The sequence below is a fragment of the Geotrypetes seraphini genome, chromosome 19, assembly GCF_902459505.1.
Source record: "Geotrypetes seraphini chromosome 19, aGeoSer1.1, whole genome shotgun sequence".
Lineage (NCBI taxonomy): Eukaryota > Metazoa > Chordata > Amphibia > Gymnophiona > Dermophiidae > Geotrypetes > Geotrypetes seraphini.
This window is the reverse complement of record NC_047102.1, coordinates 19,931,317-19,948,796: the sequence shown is the minus strand read 5'-3', so window position 1 is coordinate 19,948,796 and position 17,480 is coordinate 19,931,317. Positions and strand designations below refer to the sequence as shown.

At 43.7% G+C, this 17,480-nt stretch overlaps 1 protein-coding gene across 3 annotated transcripts in view; it reads left to right on the top strand.

Moving 5' to 3' along the window:
* The window catches only part of CDHR5 (cadherin related family member 5), a 95,114-nt gene that overhangs the window by 67,547 nt on the left and 10,087 nt on the right, over window positions 1–17,480 (top strand). Inside the window, exons 12-13 of one of the 3 annotated variants that reach the window (XM_033928631.1) lie at window positions 1,355–1,427; window positions 11,045–11,503. In XM_033928631.1, the coding sequence (XP_033784522.1) occupies window positions 1,355–1,427; window positions 11,045–11,503 (532 nt within the window). Of the gene's footprint in view, window positions 1–1,354; window positions 1,428–11,044; window positions 11,870–17,480 lie in introns of all 3 variants that reach the window. The other 2 variants (XM_033928630.1, XM_033928629.1) reach the window with 2 other exon arrangements.

The window sequence follows — 17,480 nt, the reverse complement described above, 5'->3', positions numbered from 1 at the left end:
AGATGGGGTGCTATGACCGAGAAAATAGTGGATCTCCTGGTCCCTATTATATTTAGAGAAGGAATAGTTAATAAATGTTGTTGTGTTGATCTGAGTGCCCTAAATGGAGAATACGGTATCAAACGAAAATCCAAAAATATCGGCGCATGTGATTGTTGAATTTTAAAAGTTAACAGTATGATTTTAAAAGTTATTCTATGTGTGATTGGGAGCCAATGTGCAGCTTGTAAAAGTGGTGTAACGTGGTCATATTTTTTTGAATTTGTAATAATTTTTATTGCTGTATTTTGTATTATGTGAAGCCTTCTTATTTCTTTATTGGTTATGCCATGGTATAAAGCATTGCAATAATCTAGCCTAGAAATGATTAATGAGTGGATTAAAATGTTGAGAGCTTCAGGTTTTAAAACTTTTGATAATGATCTGATGAGACGTAACTTATAAAAGCAATTTTGAACTAATTTGGTTTTGATTAGAAAGTTCCTGATCTAATGTAACTCCCAATATTTTTGTTGTAGTTACTATTTGGAGAGGCTTGTTATTTAGGAGTATCTGTGATGAAAATTTAAGATCCTTTTTCCATGGGAAGAACATTACAGAAGATTTTGTTGCGTTTAAGACCAACATATTGTCTTTAAGCCATTGGCTTATTTGTTTTAACTTGTTATTTATAGTTATTATCTCTTTTGGGTCTGCTGAGTTTAAAGGGTACAGAAGTTGGATGTCATCCGCATATGCAAATGAGGAAAATCCAATTTGCATATGCGGATGACATCCAACTTGGAGGCAGGGTAAAGGAGCACCATGAAAAGATGACAGTACTAGAAAGTACAATACAGACGCTACATGTCCAGTTGGCTCAAAGCCAACTGGACGTGACCCAGATGAAAATTTCCAGGGGAGAGATTTTGAAAGAGTTGGACTATGTGGTTACCGAACACCAGAAGGAGGTTGGAGAAATAGTTTGAGAGTATCCAGAAGAGAATGATGAAGGAGCGAGTGCAAAGAGCCCAGGCTCTTGTCCAAACCCAAGACATGTCTCTACAAGTGACAAACCTATTTTTTTATTTAAGGTATTTATATTACCGCCTATCAAGTGGTTTACATTCAAGTACTGTACTTCACTGTGTGGAGTACTTCACTTCACTTCACTGTGTGGAGATATAACAGAAAATATAAGATTGACCAACCTGCTGACCTAATTTTAGTTGAGCTGGTCACAATGTGCTGACAAATAACAAAGCATGATTTTTCTCAGACCTTTCATACAATGAATACAAATATCCTAGAATTGGGGGGGAAGAAAGAGCCTCTCTTGTGTTTGACTTCTAATGGCATTGCTTTGTTCCTGTAGGTCAAAGCTGTTGATGAAAAAAATGCACAAGAGGCAACTACCAATGTTTCTGTGGCGGTCACACCTTTCACAAGTAAGTTCAGTTATCCTTGTACCATTTCTGAGCAAGGGATTTTGTAGGCTGTTTTACAGTTCAGATATTATGGATGAAAGTTATTACCCTGGAGTTATACACAAGTGTTGAACATTGCACAGATGCTAATTTGCCAAATCTGTGGGTACCTAAGCATAGGGTTACCATATTAGGAGCCTCACAAGCTCGGACGCATGGCCTGCCCTATCCCCACCTTGTTCTGCCTCCAGCTCTACCCGCATCTGGAGGGCCTCGAACATGTGCGGATGTGTGTGTGATGTCTTCCGCGCAAACTCAGAGGCCGTCCAGATGCGGCAGGAGCTCATCGGGGGTTTTCCAAAACATGATCAGACTGCTGGGTTTTGGAAAGTCTGTCTGGGAACCTAGACAGTCCTCTAAAAAGAGGACATATGTCAAGGTTTTCCCAGATGACCGGTAACTCTACCTGATCACCCCCAATATTTTTTCCTGTAAGACTGTTGATCTGAGACAGCAAGCTCCATGCTAAAAACTATAGGAAACCACAGGAGAAAGTGCTTTTATATGCTAGCTACTGCTCCCGCCTCTGCCTGCAGCCTGTTCACTGGCTGTGTCTGTCCAATAGACTGCAGGGGGAGGAGGAATTGTAGCCTATCAGCTTTCAGTGGGGAAGATAAGTAGAGTCTAGACCAGATGCTGACAAAAGAAGAGACAGATTCAGATACATTTATTTACCTATGTTGCCAAAGTAACACCTAAAGCAGTTAAGATAAAAATAGGCAGAGGAATAAAGGGGTGAAGGGAATGGAAAAGGATCACTGGTTAGGAGAGACAATGCTGCCCTGAATGGCTGGAAGAGGTAGAAAGGAGTTGTACAGGAAAGAGAGGTTGGGTGATGGGGACAGGGACTGATAATGGAACTGTGGGAGAAGAGTAAAAACAGGCTGTGAGGAGTCCAGAGGGGGCAAGGACTGTGTAGGAGAAAGATGATCTGGGAGAGAGGAAGAAGAGTAAGCAGAGGGGACACAAGCTACATACTGAAAGAGGAGCTGAAAGAGGTGGAGAGTCATTGTGTGGGACTGGAAAAAGAGGGTGTCATCGTGGAGAGAACAGAGATGAACGTGAGGAAAGACTAGAAAAAACGTGATATGGGAGAAGCTGTAGAGAGAAACCATGGAAAAGCAAACATACATGGAGGAAAGAGAACTGATGATATGGGAGGAAGAGTGCAAGAGAAGGACTCCGAGGACAGAGAAAAAAACAAGAACGAGTGGAGACAGAGAACTGAATTTAAATACAGGCAAAGGTTGAATAACAGTGGCTATCACTAATTTTTGGGCCTCAAATGTTAGACCTGTTTCTAGGTCTTTTTGACCTGCTGATTCCAAAAATGGCACCAATTTTCTCCTATCAGATCTAGTTTTTGAGATACAGAACATGTGCCATTATACCAATCTTCAATCTGCTCATCCATTTAAAAAAATCAGAATATTTAATGTAGTGTTTAAATTAATATCTTTTAAGCATGAAGGAAACATATTAAAAATTAAAGAAAGAGTGTACAAAATGAAAATCTACTTATTTCATACCAAAAGCACAAGTTTATGATGCAAACTTTCCAGACATTCGACACACAAGAAACTCCTTTTGTAAGACTTCTAAGAGTGGGATCTGCCAGAACAATCCCACATAAGATTCCAACAATAGTCTGCCATCGTGTGTACATCCCATCTTCCTTGGTATCTGGCTTCCATTGTGTTTATGTCTTGGTGAAATCTTTCACCTTGCTCTTCGCTTAAGCCACCAAGGTTCTCAAGAAAGCGATCTAAGTGCCTGGATTTTAACACTCATGTTACAGCCAATGAAAGAGCATATCCTCTACTAAATTGTGTGAAGTTGTCTGCCTTCTTGTTGCCAAGAAAGTTTTTCACTACAAGAACAAATGAAGACCAGGCACATGATTCAGTTTCATTCACTGATGCTATGAAATGTGGGTCATTTCTAAGTTGTCTGATCTGTGGACCATCAAAAATTCCTGCCTTCAGTTTTTCCATGGTAAGTCTAAGTAACATATGAGCTATGCGGCTCATAATCAAAACTTATACAAATCTAAAAATCCACCCACGTCAGCACTTGGATGACCTAAAAGACAGTATGTGGGTGGGATGAGGGCCAACCTAGACTTAGTTGTTCTGCAAGGATAATTGAATGGCGGAAGAGCAAATGGCTAAAAATGTAAAAAAGGGAGACAAAATTTTTTTCTGATATATCAGTGAAAGGAGGAAGATAAAAAATGGAATTGCTAAACTAAAAGATGCTGGGAACCGATTTGTGGAGAGTGATGAAGAAAAAACAAACGTGTTAAACAAATACTTCTGCTCTGTGTTCACGGAAGAAAATCTTGGCAAAGTAACATGAGAAAATGGAATAGATTCTGCACTGTTCATGGAGGAAAGTGTTTATGAACAACTTTAGAAACTGCCGGTGGACAAAGAAATGAGACCAGAAGGGATCCATCCCAGGATACTGAGGGAGCTCAGAGAGGTTCTGGCGGGTCCTATTAAAGACTTATTCAACAAATCTCTGGAGACTGGAGTGGTTCCTGGGGACTGAAGAAGAGCGGATGTGGTCCCTATTCACAAAAGTAGTCACAGGGATGAAGCAGGAAACTATAGACTGGTAATCCTTACTTTGGTTGTTGGAAAAATAATGGAAATGTTGCTGAAAAAAAGGATAGTGAACTTCCTAGAATCTAATAGGTTACAGGATCCAAGGCAACATGGCTTTACTAAAGGTAAATCTTGTCAAATGAACCCGATTGAATTTTTTGATTGGGTGACCAGAGAACTAGATCGAGGATACATGCTAGATGTAATTTACTTAGATTTCAGCAAAGCCTTTGATACGGTTCCTCATAGGAGGAGCTTGAACAAACTTGAAGGGGCTGAAGTTAGGACCCAAAGTGGAGAACTGGATTAGAAACTGGTTGACGGACAGACACCAGAGGGTGGTGGTTAATGGAAGTCGCTCGGAGGAAGGAAAGGTGAGTAGTGGAGTCCCTCATGATTCGGTGCTGGGGCCGATCCTGTTCAATATGTTTGTGAGTGACATTGCTGAAGGGTTAGAAGGAAAAGTTTGCCTTTTTGCAGATGATTCCAAGATTTATAACAGAGTAGACACCGAAGAGGGAGTGGAAAATATGAAAAAGGATCTGCAAAAGTTAGAGGAAGGGTCTAATATCTGGCAACTAAAGTTCAATGCAAAGAAATGCAGAGTAATGCATTTGGGGGATTAATAATCGGAAGGAGCTGTATATGCTGGGAGCTGAGAGGCTGATATGCATGGATGGGGAGAGGGACCTTGGGGTGATAGTCTGAAGATCTAAAGGCACAAAAACAGTGCGACAAGGCGGTGGCTGCTGCCAGAAGGATGCTGGGCTGTATAAAGAGATGCGGTGCCCGATCAAGGTAAGTGTTTGGGCAGACGGCGGGGGGGGGGGGGAGTGATGCCAGTTCTCGGGGTGGGGGCTCGCAGATTGCGTCAACGCTTGGTTTGTGAGACAAGATTTGAGAGAATGTTTTGCTTGTCTTGCAAAACACTCGCAAACCGAGATTTGATTGTATTGGAAAACTAAACAAGTCAGATTAGTGCAGATTCATCGTGCACAGACATTCCTTGCAAGCAGAATACCTGGTCTCTTCCACACACCGAAAACATGGATAGACTCTCACCCAATGTATAATAAGTAACTACAAACTAAAAATAGAAATATTGTTTGTAGATAAAAATTAAACTGAACTCCCAAGAAGCCAGACTTTGAACACAATACAACCCTGGAGAAACAGTAGTGTGTTCCCTTATACAGTGCAAAGTTAGCAGGTGTAAATTTCAAAATACTGTATATTTAAATATATTTATTAAAGTTTTCAATAATGTGCCAGCAAACAGAACGGAAACTACTAAGAGAGTTCTCATAATTGTGCACAAGATATACCTTTACCCTAACCTCCTCCTCCCCAGTCCCACAAACCCACACACCATCTGCATGTCATGAGCATCAAAAAAGAGAGAAGAGGAAAATCATAAGTTCAAAAGTCTACTACGGGCATGAGGAGTAAGGTCCATTCAAAAGTGTTCCCAAATAGAGCAAAAGCGACGTCCTAGATTGGAATCTAGGTTACGAATTTGCCTGCGCTCCAGGGAGGCATGTACAATCATCAGTGATCTCCTTTGGGCATAAGTCGGTGGTTCATCGGACAACCAGTTAGTCAAAATAGCTTTCGTACCAAAGAGCATCACCCTGGCAATAAAAGCTGACATTCCTTTAGGTTTCCGTGTTGTAATGATATAATTTCAAAATACTGTATAATATATTCCAAATACTACATCACAAATTAAAGGGTTCTTTTACTAAGGTGTGCTAATGAATTTAGCGCAGGCTAATGATTTATACCTATGAGCTTCTTAGCATTTAGTGCACAAATCCATTAGCATTACTTAGTAAAACATAAGAACTGCCGCTGCTAGGTCTGACCAATGGTCCATCCTGCCCAGCAGTCCACTCATGCGGCGGCCCCACGGTCAAGACCAGTGCTCCAAATGAGTCCAGTCTCACCAGTTTAGCATGAACTTGTCCAGCTTAGTCTTGAATCCCTGGAGGGTGTTCCAGCTCTCCATCACTCTCTGGGTGAAGAAGAACTTCTTTACATTTGTACGGAATCTATCCCCTTTTAACTTTAACTTTATCCTCTTGTTCTCCCTACCTTGGAGAGGGTGAACAACCTGTCTCTATCTACTAAGTCTATTCCCTTCATTATTTTGAATGTTTCGATCATGTTCCCTCTCAGCCTCCTCTTTTCGAGGGAGAAGAAGCCTAGTTTCTCTAATCTCTCGCTGTACGGCAACTCCTCCAGCCCTTTAACCATTTTAGTCGCCCTTCTCTGGACCCTTTCGAGTAGTACCGTAGTAGAATCCCTAAATACTCATATAGTATACTCTCCTAACCAGAAAAAGGTGGTTTTGGCCTCTGAAAGCTACCTAAAAAACATGTATTAGCTTAGTCCAATAGAAAGCTATTTTCCATTTTTTATTTATATTTAATTTGTAATATGCCCACTTTTCAAATTGACACTTTTTTTTCCTACTGACAACACTTTTTCTCTTTCTGTGGTGTTACATTGTTTGCCAAGCTTCTTAAGGGTTCAGTTTAATTTTTGTCTACTAAGTCAATGGTTCCCAAACCTGTCCTGGGGCCTCCCTAGTAAGTCAGGTTTTCAGGGTATCCATAATCAATATTCTTTTTTTTTTTTTTTTTAATTTTCAATTACAATCAAGTTAACACTTGTACAGAAAGGTAAAGTTAAGCAACAAATAAAATACAATATAAATTATATCCTATTGGCCCACTAATCCAAGAAAACTAAATATAGCTTAACTTTAACTCAAGTCCTCAATTTAAAACCAAGATGTAGAAACCAGATGTAGATGTAGAAATCAAAATCTATGAGTGCTTCAGATATTCACTCCTTTTTTTCAGGAGAGCAGCTGACAAGAAGGTTGTTAGTTGACTAGGATCAAAGAAAACATATTTTTGCGATTGATACATTATCACACATTTACATGGGTGACGAAGAAAATAAGTCGCCCCAAGAGCAATAACTCCCAGCTTTAACAACAAAAATTCAAGTCGACGTTTTTGTGTATCTCGTGACAAATCTGGATACATTTGTATTTTATACCCTAAAAATTCTTTCTGTTTGTTCTTTGAGAAAAGTGTTAATAGCCAATTGTTGTCTGGTGTCAAAGAAGAAGTGTTGCCGGCTTTGCAAGTTCTGAAAGTTCCAAAATTGTAGAAACATTAAGTTCTCGTTGAACATCTTCTTCTTTTAATTTTTCTTCCCTTTTCATTGGTAAATAATACACTTGGGTAATTGGCGGAAGCAATTCCTCAGAAAGTTCTAGTATCTCTTTCATATAGCGTTTCAACATATCTCTAGGAGTTACTGCCGCTACTCTGGGAAAATTAATTAATCTAAGATTATTATTACGAGATAAATTTTCTAAAGACTCCAGTTTTCTCCTTAAATTAATATTCTCTCTCACAAGTGTTTCTGTAATTTGTTTAGAAGCTTTCACTTCTTGGGAAGAATTCAAAGTTGAATTTTTAAAATCTTGTAAGTCAACTTTAATATTCTTAATTTCCTTTTCTTGGGCATTAACTTTATGCTCCAACTGAGAGAGCTGAGGATTAATAGATTTAGCCAGATTCGCCACAAGGTTCCAAATAGCCTCAAGAGTTACCTCTTGGGGTTTTTCCAATGTAAAGAAGAATTTTTTTAGAAGAAACAATTTCCTCACCAGCTAAGGTTCCTTTGTGGCTGCTGGTCTCCTGCTCACAAATCAAATGTGGCGCTGGTAAGTCCCCAGGTTCTAAAGGGAAACTCTGCAAATGCAGAGAGTCCCACCCCATGGTCCCCTTGTACGTTGCCATCGGCCTCCGGGAACAGTCCCACATCCACTCCCGATGGTTCCTCAACCCGCTGGGAACTTGCGCCCTGGGGAAGAGAGGGAGGCACTCCAGTGTCGGGGCTCAAGGTGGTTTCCGGGCCCAAGGAGATCGCTTCCGCCTCGCCCCAGTGCATCTCCAGCAGGCGATCCGACGCTCCAGCGATGTCCTGCATTCGGCGCAGAAGCCGGTCGATACTGCTGAAAGCAACTGGGTCTGGACACCACGAGGCTCCAGTGGCACTACACCCTCTCCACTTCGGCATCAATAAAGGTAATTTTTATGTAGAAGTAAAAAATGTTAGCAAGCTTTCTGAATCGAAGTTCTCAGCCAGACCTTCAATCCGCCATCTTGGTCTTCTGGGATTGGAAGATTTCTATTCCATAATCAATATTCTTGGGAGATATTTGCATGCACTGCCTTCATAAATATTCATTGCAAATCTTATTTATTCATTTATTTAGCCCATCCTCCCAAAGAAGCCCAGAACTAATTACAAGATTACATTCACAGTAAAAGTAAGACAAACTCTCTCTTAAATAATCACTTTGGATATCTTGAAAACCTGACTGGCAACTCATCTCGGGGACGGAGCTTGACAGGATGGCGGTTCAAAGCTGCACCGGGACGTCATGGCGGTCCTTTGAAATATTTCTACCTTGCCATGGTGAAAAGGAAATCTAAACGCCCGGGTTTACCAGGAGAGCAGTTACCTTGGACTGGCCCGATGGATGAGTTTGTGCAGCAAGGCACAAGAGCGCAGCAGCCGGAAGATAATGCCTCGGCTGGATTGAACGTGCAAGCTGAAGCACGTGTGCTCTCCTTTGAGGGTGTCAGCTTGTCTCCGGAAGAATGGAGTCCTCCAGTTCATCCTGAGGTGTCGGGAGCGGAAGGAGCAGGAGTAGGAGAGGAGTGGCCAACGCCGAGTAAGGTCCGGGATGCCCTCTTGCTTGCCCGGCAAGGGAACCAGAGCTGAGAGGAAGCAGGAGGAGTGTGCAGTGTCAGCTTTGCAGTCGTGAGGAGAAAAGGACCAGACAAAAGTGTTCCTGATGTTTCTGGATCAAATGCAAGTACTATTGCTTTATCATGGGAAATCAGAACTGAATTTTTGCCCCTACGTAAACCTGAAGTCTTCAATATGGAATCAATGCCTGGATGAGACAATGGTGCGAAGAGGAGGGCTTCGACTTCGTGCGCAACTGGACGGCATTCTGGGGAAGAAGCAAATACTACAGAAAAGACGGCCTTCACCTCACCAAGCAAGGAGCAAGAGTCTTGGCTGAAAACATGAAGAAGACCATTGAGAAGGCTTTAAACTAAGGAACAGGGGAGAGCCGAAAGTCGACAACCAGTCAATGGCCCGGGCATCGGGAGATCCAAAAGAAGGAATTACAAACAACTGCTCAGAAAAAGGGGAACAGCATGTTGTAATCGAAGGTGACAGAGAAAGAGTGCAAATAGATACAAAAAGGGTTGTGAAAACTAAAAAAGTCCAAGAAGGTAGTACAAAGGGAGCTCAAATGTATGTACACAAATGCCAGGAGTTTGAAAAACAAAATGGGGGAACTGGAAGCACTAGCAAGACGAGAGGAACTAGATGTCATTGGAATAACAGAAACACGGTGGAACGAGGAAAATGAATGGGACACAGTACTGCAGGAGTACAAACTATACAGAAAGGATAGAAAGGAAAAAAGGGGGAGGTATTGGCCTGTATGTACAAGAAGGAGTAGAATGGAAGGGAAGATGGAAGGAAAAGAGAAACTGGAGTCCCTATGGATAAAGATTCCTAGACAGAATGAAAGAGATGTTAAAATTGGCCTCTACTATTGACCCCCCAGCACAGACGGAAGAAGCAGACACAGAAATGATAAAGGAAATCAACCATGAATGTAGAACAAGTAACGTAACGATCATGGGAGACTTCAACTTTCCGGGGATAGACTGGAGCCTGGGAGCCTCAAATCTTAAAATCTTAAGCTCGTTAGAAAGAAAGTATGTATTACATTTTGCTCTCAGCTTCAAGCTCTTGTTTCTATTGTATTTTCTTAATTTCTCGCCAATTGTAAATCTTGGATCTATGTGGACTTGAGTTAATTGAACCTTCATGTTAATTGCCTTATATTTGATGGCTTATAGCCAATTGTATTTTCTTTTTGAATATGATCTAGGTTAGATTTCTTGCTGTACAAGTTAGTATGCTTGATGTCAGTTGAAATTTATAAATAAATAAAAAAAAGAAAATCTGACTGGCTAGAGAACTCCACTGCGCTAGCGGTTTAACACGCGTAATAGCGTGCGTTAAACCGCCGTCCGCGCTAGCTGCTACCGCCTCTTCTTGAGCAGACGGTAGTTTTTAGGTCAGCGCGGGGGTTAGCGCATGATGAAAAGTGGCGCGTGTTAACCCCGCTAGCGCAGCTTGATAAAAGGAGTTCTCAGTGGTAAATTTACAACAAATTGGAGGAACTATTTCTTCTCGCAACATATGATTAAACTTTGAAATTCTTTTGCCAGAGAATGTGATAAAAGCAGTTAGCTAAGCACGGTTTAAAAAAGATTTGGACAAATTTCTACTAGAAAAGGCCATAAGCCATTATTAAGATTGTCTTGGAGAAATCCGCTACATATTTCTGGGATAAGTAGCATAAAGTCTGTTTTACTCTTGGGATTTTGCCAGGTTCTTGTGACTGGCCATTGTTGGAATCAGAATGCTTTTATTCTTAACTCAGTTTTAGACCTTTGATAAGTAAATCAGCCACTCTCAACATTTTGGATCTGCAGTTGTCACTAGGCACATTTTGCGAGTACCCACATACTTTCTGTGGCTCAACATCCACTTACCCGCATCTGGCTGACTTCCCTCCCCTCCCCCTTTTACAAAACCGCAAAAGTGGTTTTTGGCACCGGCTGGCATGCCGAATGCTTTGTGCTGCCTCTGATGCTCATAGAGTTCCTATGAGTATCAGGAGAAGTGCAGAGCATTCAAGCACACCAGCCTTCACTAGGGGGTTAAATAGATAATTTTATTTTGACCAAAGTAAAAGGTAAATAGGCCAAGAAAGTCTTTAATGTGCATATTAACATATATAGAGCAAATTCTAACTAAACGTGTATAATTTTATGTCCTGTCCAGGTCCTGATGCATCAACTACTATTGCCACCACTAAGCAAGCCCCTGATTCAATATCTTCAACTTTGCTACCAGGTACATTAAGCAAGACTACCAGAAACCCCTCTGATACGACTACCAAAACTTCTGAAACTAATAACAATTCAACTGGGTCAACACTAAAACCTCAAAGAACTACATGGACTTCCACTAACACAGGAAAGCCTGCTACAGGTATTTCATCTGGTTCCTTGACCACTACCAGTCGTGTTCCTCCCCCTCCTGTATCTTCAATAAGTACAACAAAACTCTCAGGAACGAAACAGACAACCACCAACACAGGAAAGCCTGCTACAGGTATTTCATCTAGTTCCTTGACCACTACCAGTCGTGTTCCTCCTCCTCCTGTATCTTCAATAAGTACAACAAAACTCTCAGGAACGAAACCACCATCAACCATCAACACAGGAAAGCCTGCTACAGGTATTCCTTCAGGCTCTTTGGTCACTACAACTCATGTTCCTCCTCCTCCTGTATCTTTCATCAGTACAACTAAAGGCTCAGGAACTAAACAAACCACCATCGACACAGGAAAGCCTGCTACAGGTATTTCCTCAGGTTCTTTGGGCACTACAACCCGTGTTCCTCTTCCTCCTCAATCTTCCATCAGTACAGCAAAACCTTTAGGAACCACTTCTGCCACTACTGGACCATTAGGCTCTGGGATCACCAACTCTCTGATTACAGCAGGCTTTACAGGGAAGACTTCAGGGAGTGCTGGGTCTGGAGGGCCTACTCTGTGGCACACAACCAACCCTGAAGGCCTATTTCCTACCAATCCACAGCCAGGTAAACTTAAACAAGATATAAAATCAGGACTCCTTTATATGTCTCATGTGTCCATCAGAGCAGGCGATTATCTTCTTTGGACACTATAAAGTTAAATATTTAACCACTAGGAGTAACTTAATGGTTAGTGCAGTGGCCTGAGAACCTGGGTTCAGTTCCCACTGCAGCTTCTTGAGTAGGGTTACCAAACATCCGGTTTTCCCTGGATATGTTCTCCTTTTCATGACCATGTCCGGGGGTCCGTACGGCTTTTCAGAACCTGGCACTTTGTTCGGGTTTTGAAAAGTTTCCCATCAAAATCATGTCGAGAAGGGACATGCAACAAGGTGACATCTGTGCATGCACGGCTGCTGTCTGGGGGCGGGGCTGGGGGACAGAACGGGGCGTGACAGGCGGAACTAGGCGGACCTGGGTTACCCTGGGCAAGTCACTTAACCCTCTACTGCTTCAGGTACAAAATAAGTACCTGTCTATAATATACAAGTAGCGCTTTGGTGATATCAGATGCCATCCCCTTTCCCTAATACTTAATTTTAGGATAAAATCAAAAGTTTAATTGCTGCCATAATCTACAAATGTGACTCATTCATGACATTTGAACAACTTGGTTTCATTTTCTGCTGTTTTTAGTTACATGTTCAGAATTAAATTTATGGGGGAGGGTTTGTTTGTTTAAGAATCTGCCACTTATAAGGCTCTGGTTGTAATGAAACTTTACCAATGAGAAGAGTTGGAAGAGATGTGTCAATTGGGACTTTATTGCAAAAAACAAACAACTGACTCAACACAGCCAGGTTTTCGGCACCTATCGTATTTTTCGCTCCATAAGATGCACTTTTTCCCCAAAAAAGTGAGTGGAAATAAGGGTGCGTCTTATGGAGCGAATACCCCTCCTCGGTCCCGTGCTGCTGCCATCAGTTCTCGTGAGTGTGTACCCCATCTCTCCCTTCCCGCAAATTCCAGTTCAAAGATGACCGGGGGAGGGAAGGGGGCATGTGCCTCCACACTTTTCAGAACCGTCACATCTAAGCGGCGGCTTGCCTGACCAATTGCATCCGCTGTACACCCCATCGCTCCCTTCCCGCAAATTCAATACATTCTCAAACAGAAAAAATAAAGCTCTGAGCCAACCTGGCCACACTGGCTTCACCAACTATACAGTCTGGTTCTAGTTCAAAAGCAAAACTATAAAACATTATCTGGACTTTTCCAGTTCTCTTCACCAGCACAGCAATGGCATTACTCTCATATTACAAAAGAGCAAACAAATACCTGCTGTAGAAAAATAAAGTTTTCACAAGACAAAAGGACTCTTCTCCAGAACCTTCTAGACAGAATCTCCCTTGTAGGCAAGTTAGTTCATTAAAACTCTGAATCCAATCACAAGGAATGCATACAGTAGGAAGCACATTCAAACGGAATCCACAGGTCATTCATTACTTTTCCTAGTTCAGCCTGCATTTGCTTATCACTGGCTGAGAAACCTCCTGCTGGGATGAAAAGCTGATCTTAGCAGAGCAAACTTATTTTGAAATGCTAATGAGTTCAAGACTTAAGTACATGCAATTTAACTCTTCAGAGTCCAGCTTTGGAAGTCAAACAAACCAGGATACAAAAACAAAGCAGAGCCAAAAACTTCCTGGCAAAAGGTAAGAATCAAAAAACAGAAAAACTCACAACTTTCCTTAGCTTGTGTCCATGGCTTCCACTCTCACTTCTGGAACAAACAGCTCACAAATATCCATTGCTTCAAAGCTTTCTAACTTCCTCTCTGCTGTAGTGGAAGGCACCTTTGAAGTCTCTCTCCTCCAGTGGCGTACCTAGGGTATGTGGCACCCGGGGCCCATCATTTTTTGACACCCCCCCCCCCCCCCCATTTAAAAAATTTTTTTTTTTTTTTTTTGCAATAACCATGAAATGGAATAAATGGTCAGAATAGAAACAGGCAGTGAAAATTTTCTTTTATTGAACCTCATATATGTAACCATTATTCCAAACATAACATAACATAAATTATGTCTAAATTGTCATGACATCAGAAGTACATATGGAGTAGTTGCAGGTGATGCTTGGGACAGTTCTGATTGTGTTAGTTCGGTTTTATGTGTTTTTTGAATAGAAGGGTTTTTATTTCTTTTTGAAGGTTTTGCAGTCTGTGGTTGATATCAATTGGTTGTAGAGTTGGGGGTCGAGTGTTGCAGCTCGAATGGCTAGGAGGTTGTCGAACAGTTTTTTTCTTTTGACGTTTTTGGTTGGAGGGTGTGTGAATGGTGCACAAGTTCTCCTATGTCTGTTTGAAGTGGATAGAATTATTTAGCTGAAGAAATTAGTTACCCCCCATTCCACACACATTAATTCTCTTCCATTTTTGTTCCCATTATAAAAAACACTGATAAGTTCCCAGAAAAAAAATACATTAAAATAAGAAGTGAAAACAAAGGCCCCTACAGATGAGAACATAACATAAGAATAGCCTAACTGGGTCAGACCAATGGTCCATCATGCCCAGTAGCCCATTCTCATGGTAGCCAATCCAGGACACTAATACCTGGTCAAAACCCAAAGAGTAGCAACATTCCATGCTACCGATCCAGGGCAAGCAGACACTTCCCCCATGTCTTAATAACAGATTATGGACTTTTCCTCCAGGAATTTGTCCAAATCTTTCTTAAAACCAGCTACACTATCTGCTTTTACCATAACTTCTGGCCACTTCATTTTTAAGTTTAGATCTTTCCTTTCAAACAGAGACCTTGCTAGATGTCAAATACAGCACAAGGTAACTTCACATGGACTTAGCTGTGCAGGAAATGTGAATCTCCTCATACACCCACCATATAGTGCAAAAATGTGCAAAGGTCTGTTTTTTTCTTTCGATCACTACATAGCCTAATGCCACACAAGCAGCACTGTTACAAACATATTCTGTAGGTCAATGCTAAGGATAACAAAGTTTCCTTCCTTGGACCAGAAGGAGATAAACCACTGGAAGAGATCCCAAAACAACACCCAAAGACCCACTCAGTGTGTGAATCAGTTGAGTGGAGTGGACTAACTGGGGGGTGGAAATGGGCCCGGAGTTTGCTCAGCAGAATTTCCCAGACCACCTCTTCCTCTCAACACATTGACACGCTGCCACCATCACCACTAGGAACACCTCACTGGGTAGGCCAGCTATGCTATAAACTTTATAAAACACATTATTATATTTTCTTATAAAGCACATATTTTAACTGACCTCTCTGACATCCTCAGCCTTTCCATTCACAAAAATAGAAGGAAGAAAAGTTCCCATTTCCTGCTGTCTCATGTCCCCGGCCTATACAATATTTTTTTTCTGCAGACCCTTCAAAAGTCTGACCAAATCCTCGTTTCACTTGCATTATAAAGTACTGAGGATGCCATCTCTCCCCAATCCCAGGTCCTAAAGTCTAAGACAGTAGCGCAAACTAATGCTGCCAGATACAGGAAAAAAAAATTTTGATTCGATTCAGCCCTATTGAATTGGTTTTTCAATTCGATTTTCCTGCCCAGTTGGGTGATTTTTTTCAAAACTCCTGGTGGGTTTTATACTTTTTCACCCCCTTTGGCTTCTCCTAACCACACTGGCGCTGTGGTGTAAATAAAATAAAGAAACAAAAAGGACTTTTCCTCTTTCTGTTAAATCCTAGCTCACGTTTGCAGTCCAACACCAGCTCTGGCAGGATACACATTTCAAATCTGACATGTTATAATCACAAAACAGAAAATAAAATTAATTTTTCTACCTTTTGTTGTCTGGTTATATTTCAAATCTTGTTGGTCCAAGGCTCTGGTTTTCTTCTGATAACTTGCTTGCCAGGGTCTCCTTCTTTCTTCTTTCTGCGTGCTAACCATCCATCTGCCAACTCTGTCCTCCCTTTCCATTTCCCTTCCCTCCCCAGGAAGTCTGGTATCTTTCCTTTTTTTCATCTCCCTCCACAGATCCACCTTTTCTTAACTACCCTTTCATCCGGCATCTCTCCCTCCTTCCCCACCACCCCAGAGTCCACCATCTCTTCCTTTCTTTTCCCAATTACCCTCCTATCCAGTATCTCTATCCCTCCTCCACACCATCCCTTGTGTCCAATTTCTCTCCCTTTCAGTTCCTTCCCTCCCTAAATCTCATGGTCCATCATTTCTCTCCCTCTCCTCTATTTTCAGACCCATTATTTCTTCATCCCCCCCAAAGTTTGGCATATGCACGTCTCTTTGAACACCCCCTTCCCTCCGTGTACTTCTAAACCAGGGTCCCCCCCAAAGGCCTGTCCCCCCTTAAAGGTCTGCCTGACCCCCTTGAAGGCCTGCACCCCCCTTGAAGGCCTGTCCCACCCCCTTGTAGGCCTGTCCCCCCCCCTTGAAGGCCTGCCTGCCTGTCCCCCCCTTGAAGGTCTGCACCCCCCAAAGGCCTGCACCCCCCCGAAGGCCTGTCCCCCACTTGAAGGCCTGTCCCACCCCCTTGTAGCTTCTCCCCCCCCTTGTAGGCCTGTCCCCCCTTGAAGGCCTGCCTGCCTGCCTTTCCCCCCTTGAAGGCCTGTCCCCCCTTGAAGGCCTGCACCCCCTTGAAGGCCTGCACCACCCCCCTCGAAGGCCTGCACTCCCTTGAAGGTCTGCACCCCCCCCCCCGAAGGCCTGTCCCCCACTTGAAGGCTTGTACCACCCCCTTGTAGCTTCTCCCCCCCTTGTAGGCCTGTCCCCCCCTTGAAGGCCTGCCTGCCTGCCTTTCGCCCCCTTGAAGGCCTGCACCCCCTTGAAGGACTGCACCCCCCCCCGAAGGCCTGCACTCCCTTGAAGGTCTGCACCCCCCCGAAGGCCTGTCCCCCCCTTGAAGGCCTGTCCCCCCCCTTGTAGGCCTGTCCCCCCCCCTTGTAGGCCTGTCCCCCCCCTTGTAGGCCTGTCCCCCCCTTGAAGGCCTGCCTGCCTTTCCCCCCTTGAAGGCCTGTTCCCCCCCTTGAAGGCCTGCACCCCCTTGAAGGTCTGCACCCCCCCAAAGGCCTACACCCCCCCCCCCCGAAGGCCTGCACCCCCCTGAAGGCCTGCCTGCCCCCCTTGAAGGCCTGCACCCCTTGAAGGTCTGCACCCCCCCCGAAGGCCTGTCCCCCCTTGAAGGCCTGCCTGCCTGCCTGTCACCCCCTCCCCCTTGAAAGCCTGCTTGCCTGCCCGCCCGCCCCACCCTGAAGGCCTGATGCCCCGACCCACCCCGAAGGACCGCTCGCCCCCCTGGCCTCCCCGCACCACCTATGAAGCAGCCGCAGCAGGATCGCGAAGTCAGCGTCAGCGATCCCTGCGCTGCTTCCTGCGCCACGGTCCCGCCCCTCCTCTGACGTCAGAGGAGGGGCGGGATCGCGGCGCAGGAAGCAGCGCAGGGATGCTGACGCTGACTTCGCGATCCTGCTGCGGGCTGCTTCACAGGTGGTGCAGGAAGGTCAGTGGGGCGAGCGGTCCTTCGGGGGTGGCGGGGGACTGAACGGCAAGGCCGGGAACACCCCCTTAGGGCTGGTACCTGGGGCGGCCCGCCCCCCCCGCCCCCCCCTAGGTACGCCACTGCTCTCCTCGTCAGAGTTCAGCTGGGGAGACAAGCACTGCTTTCTCT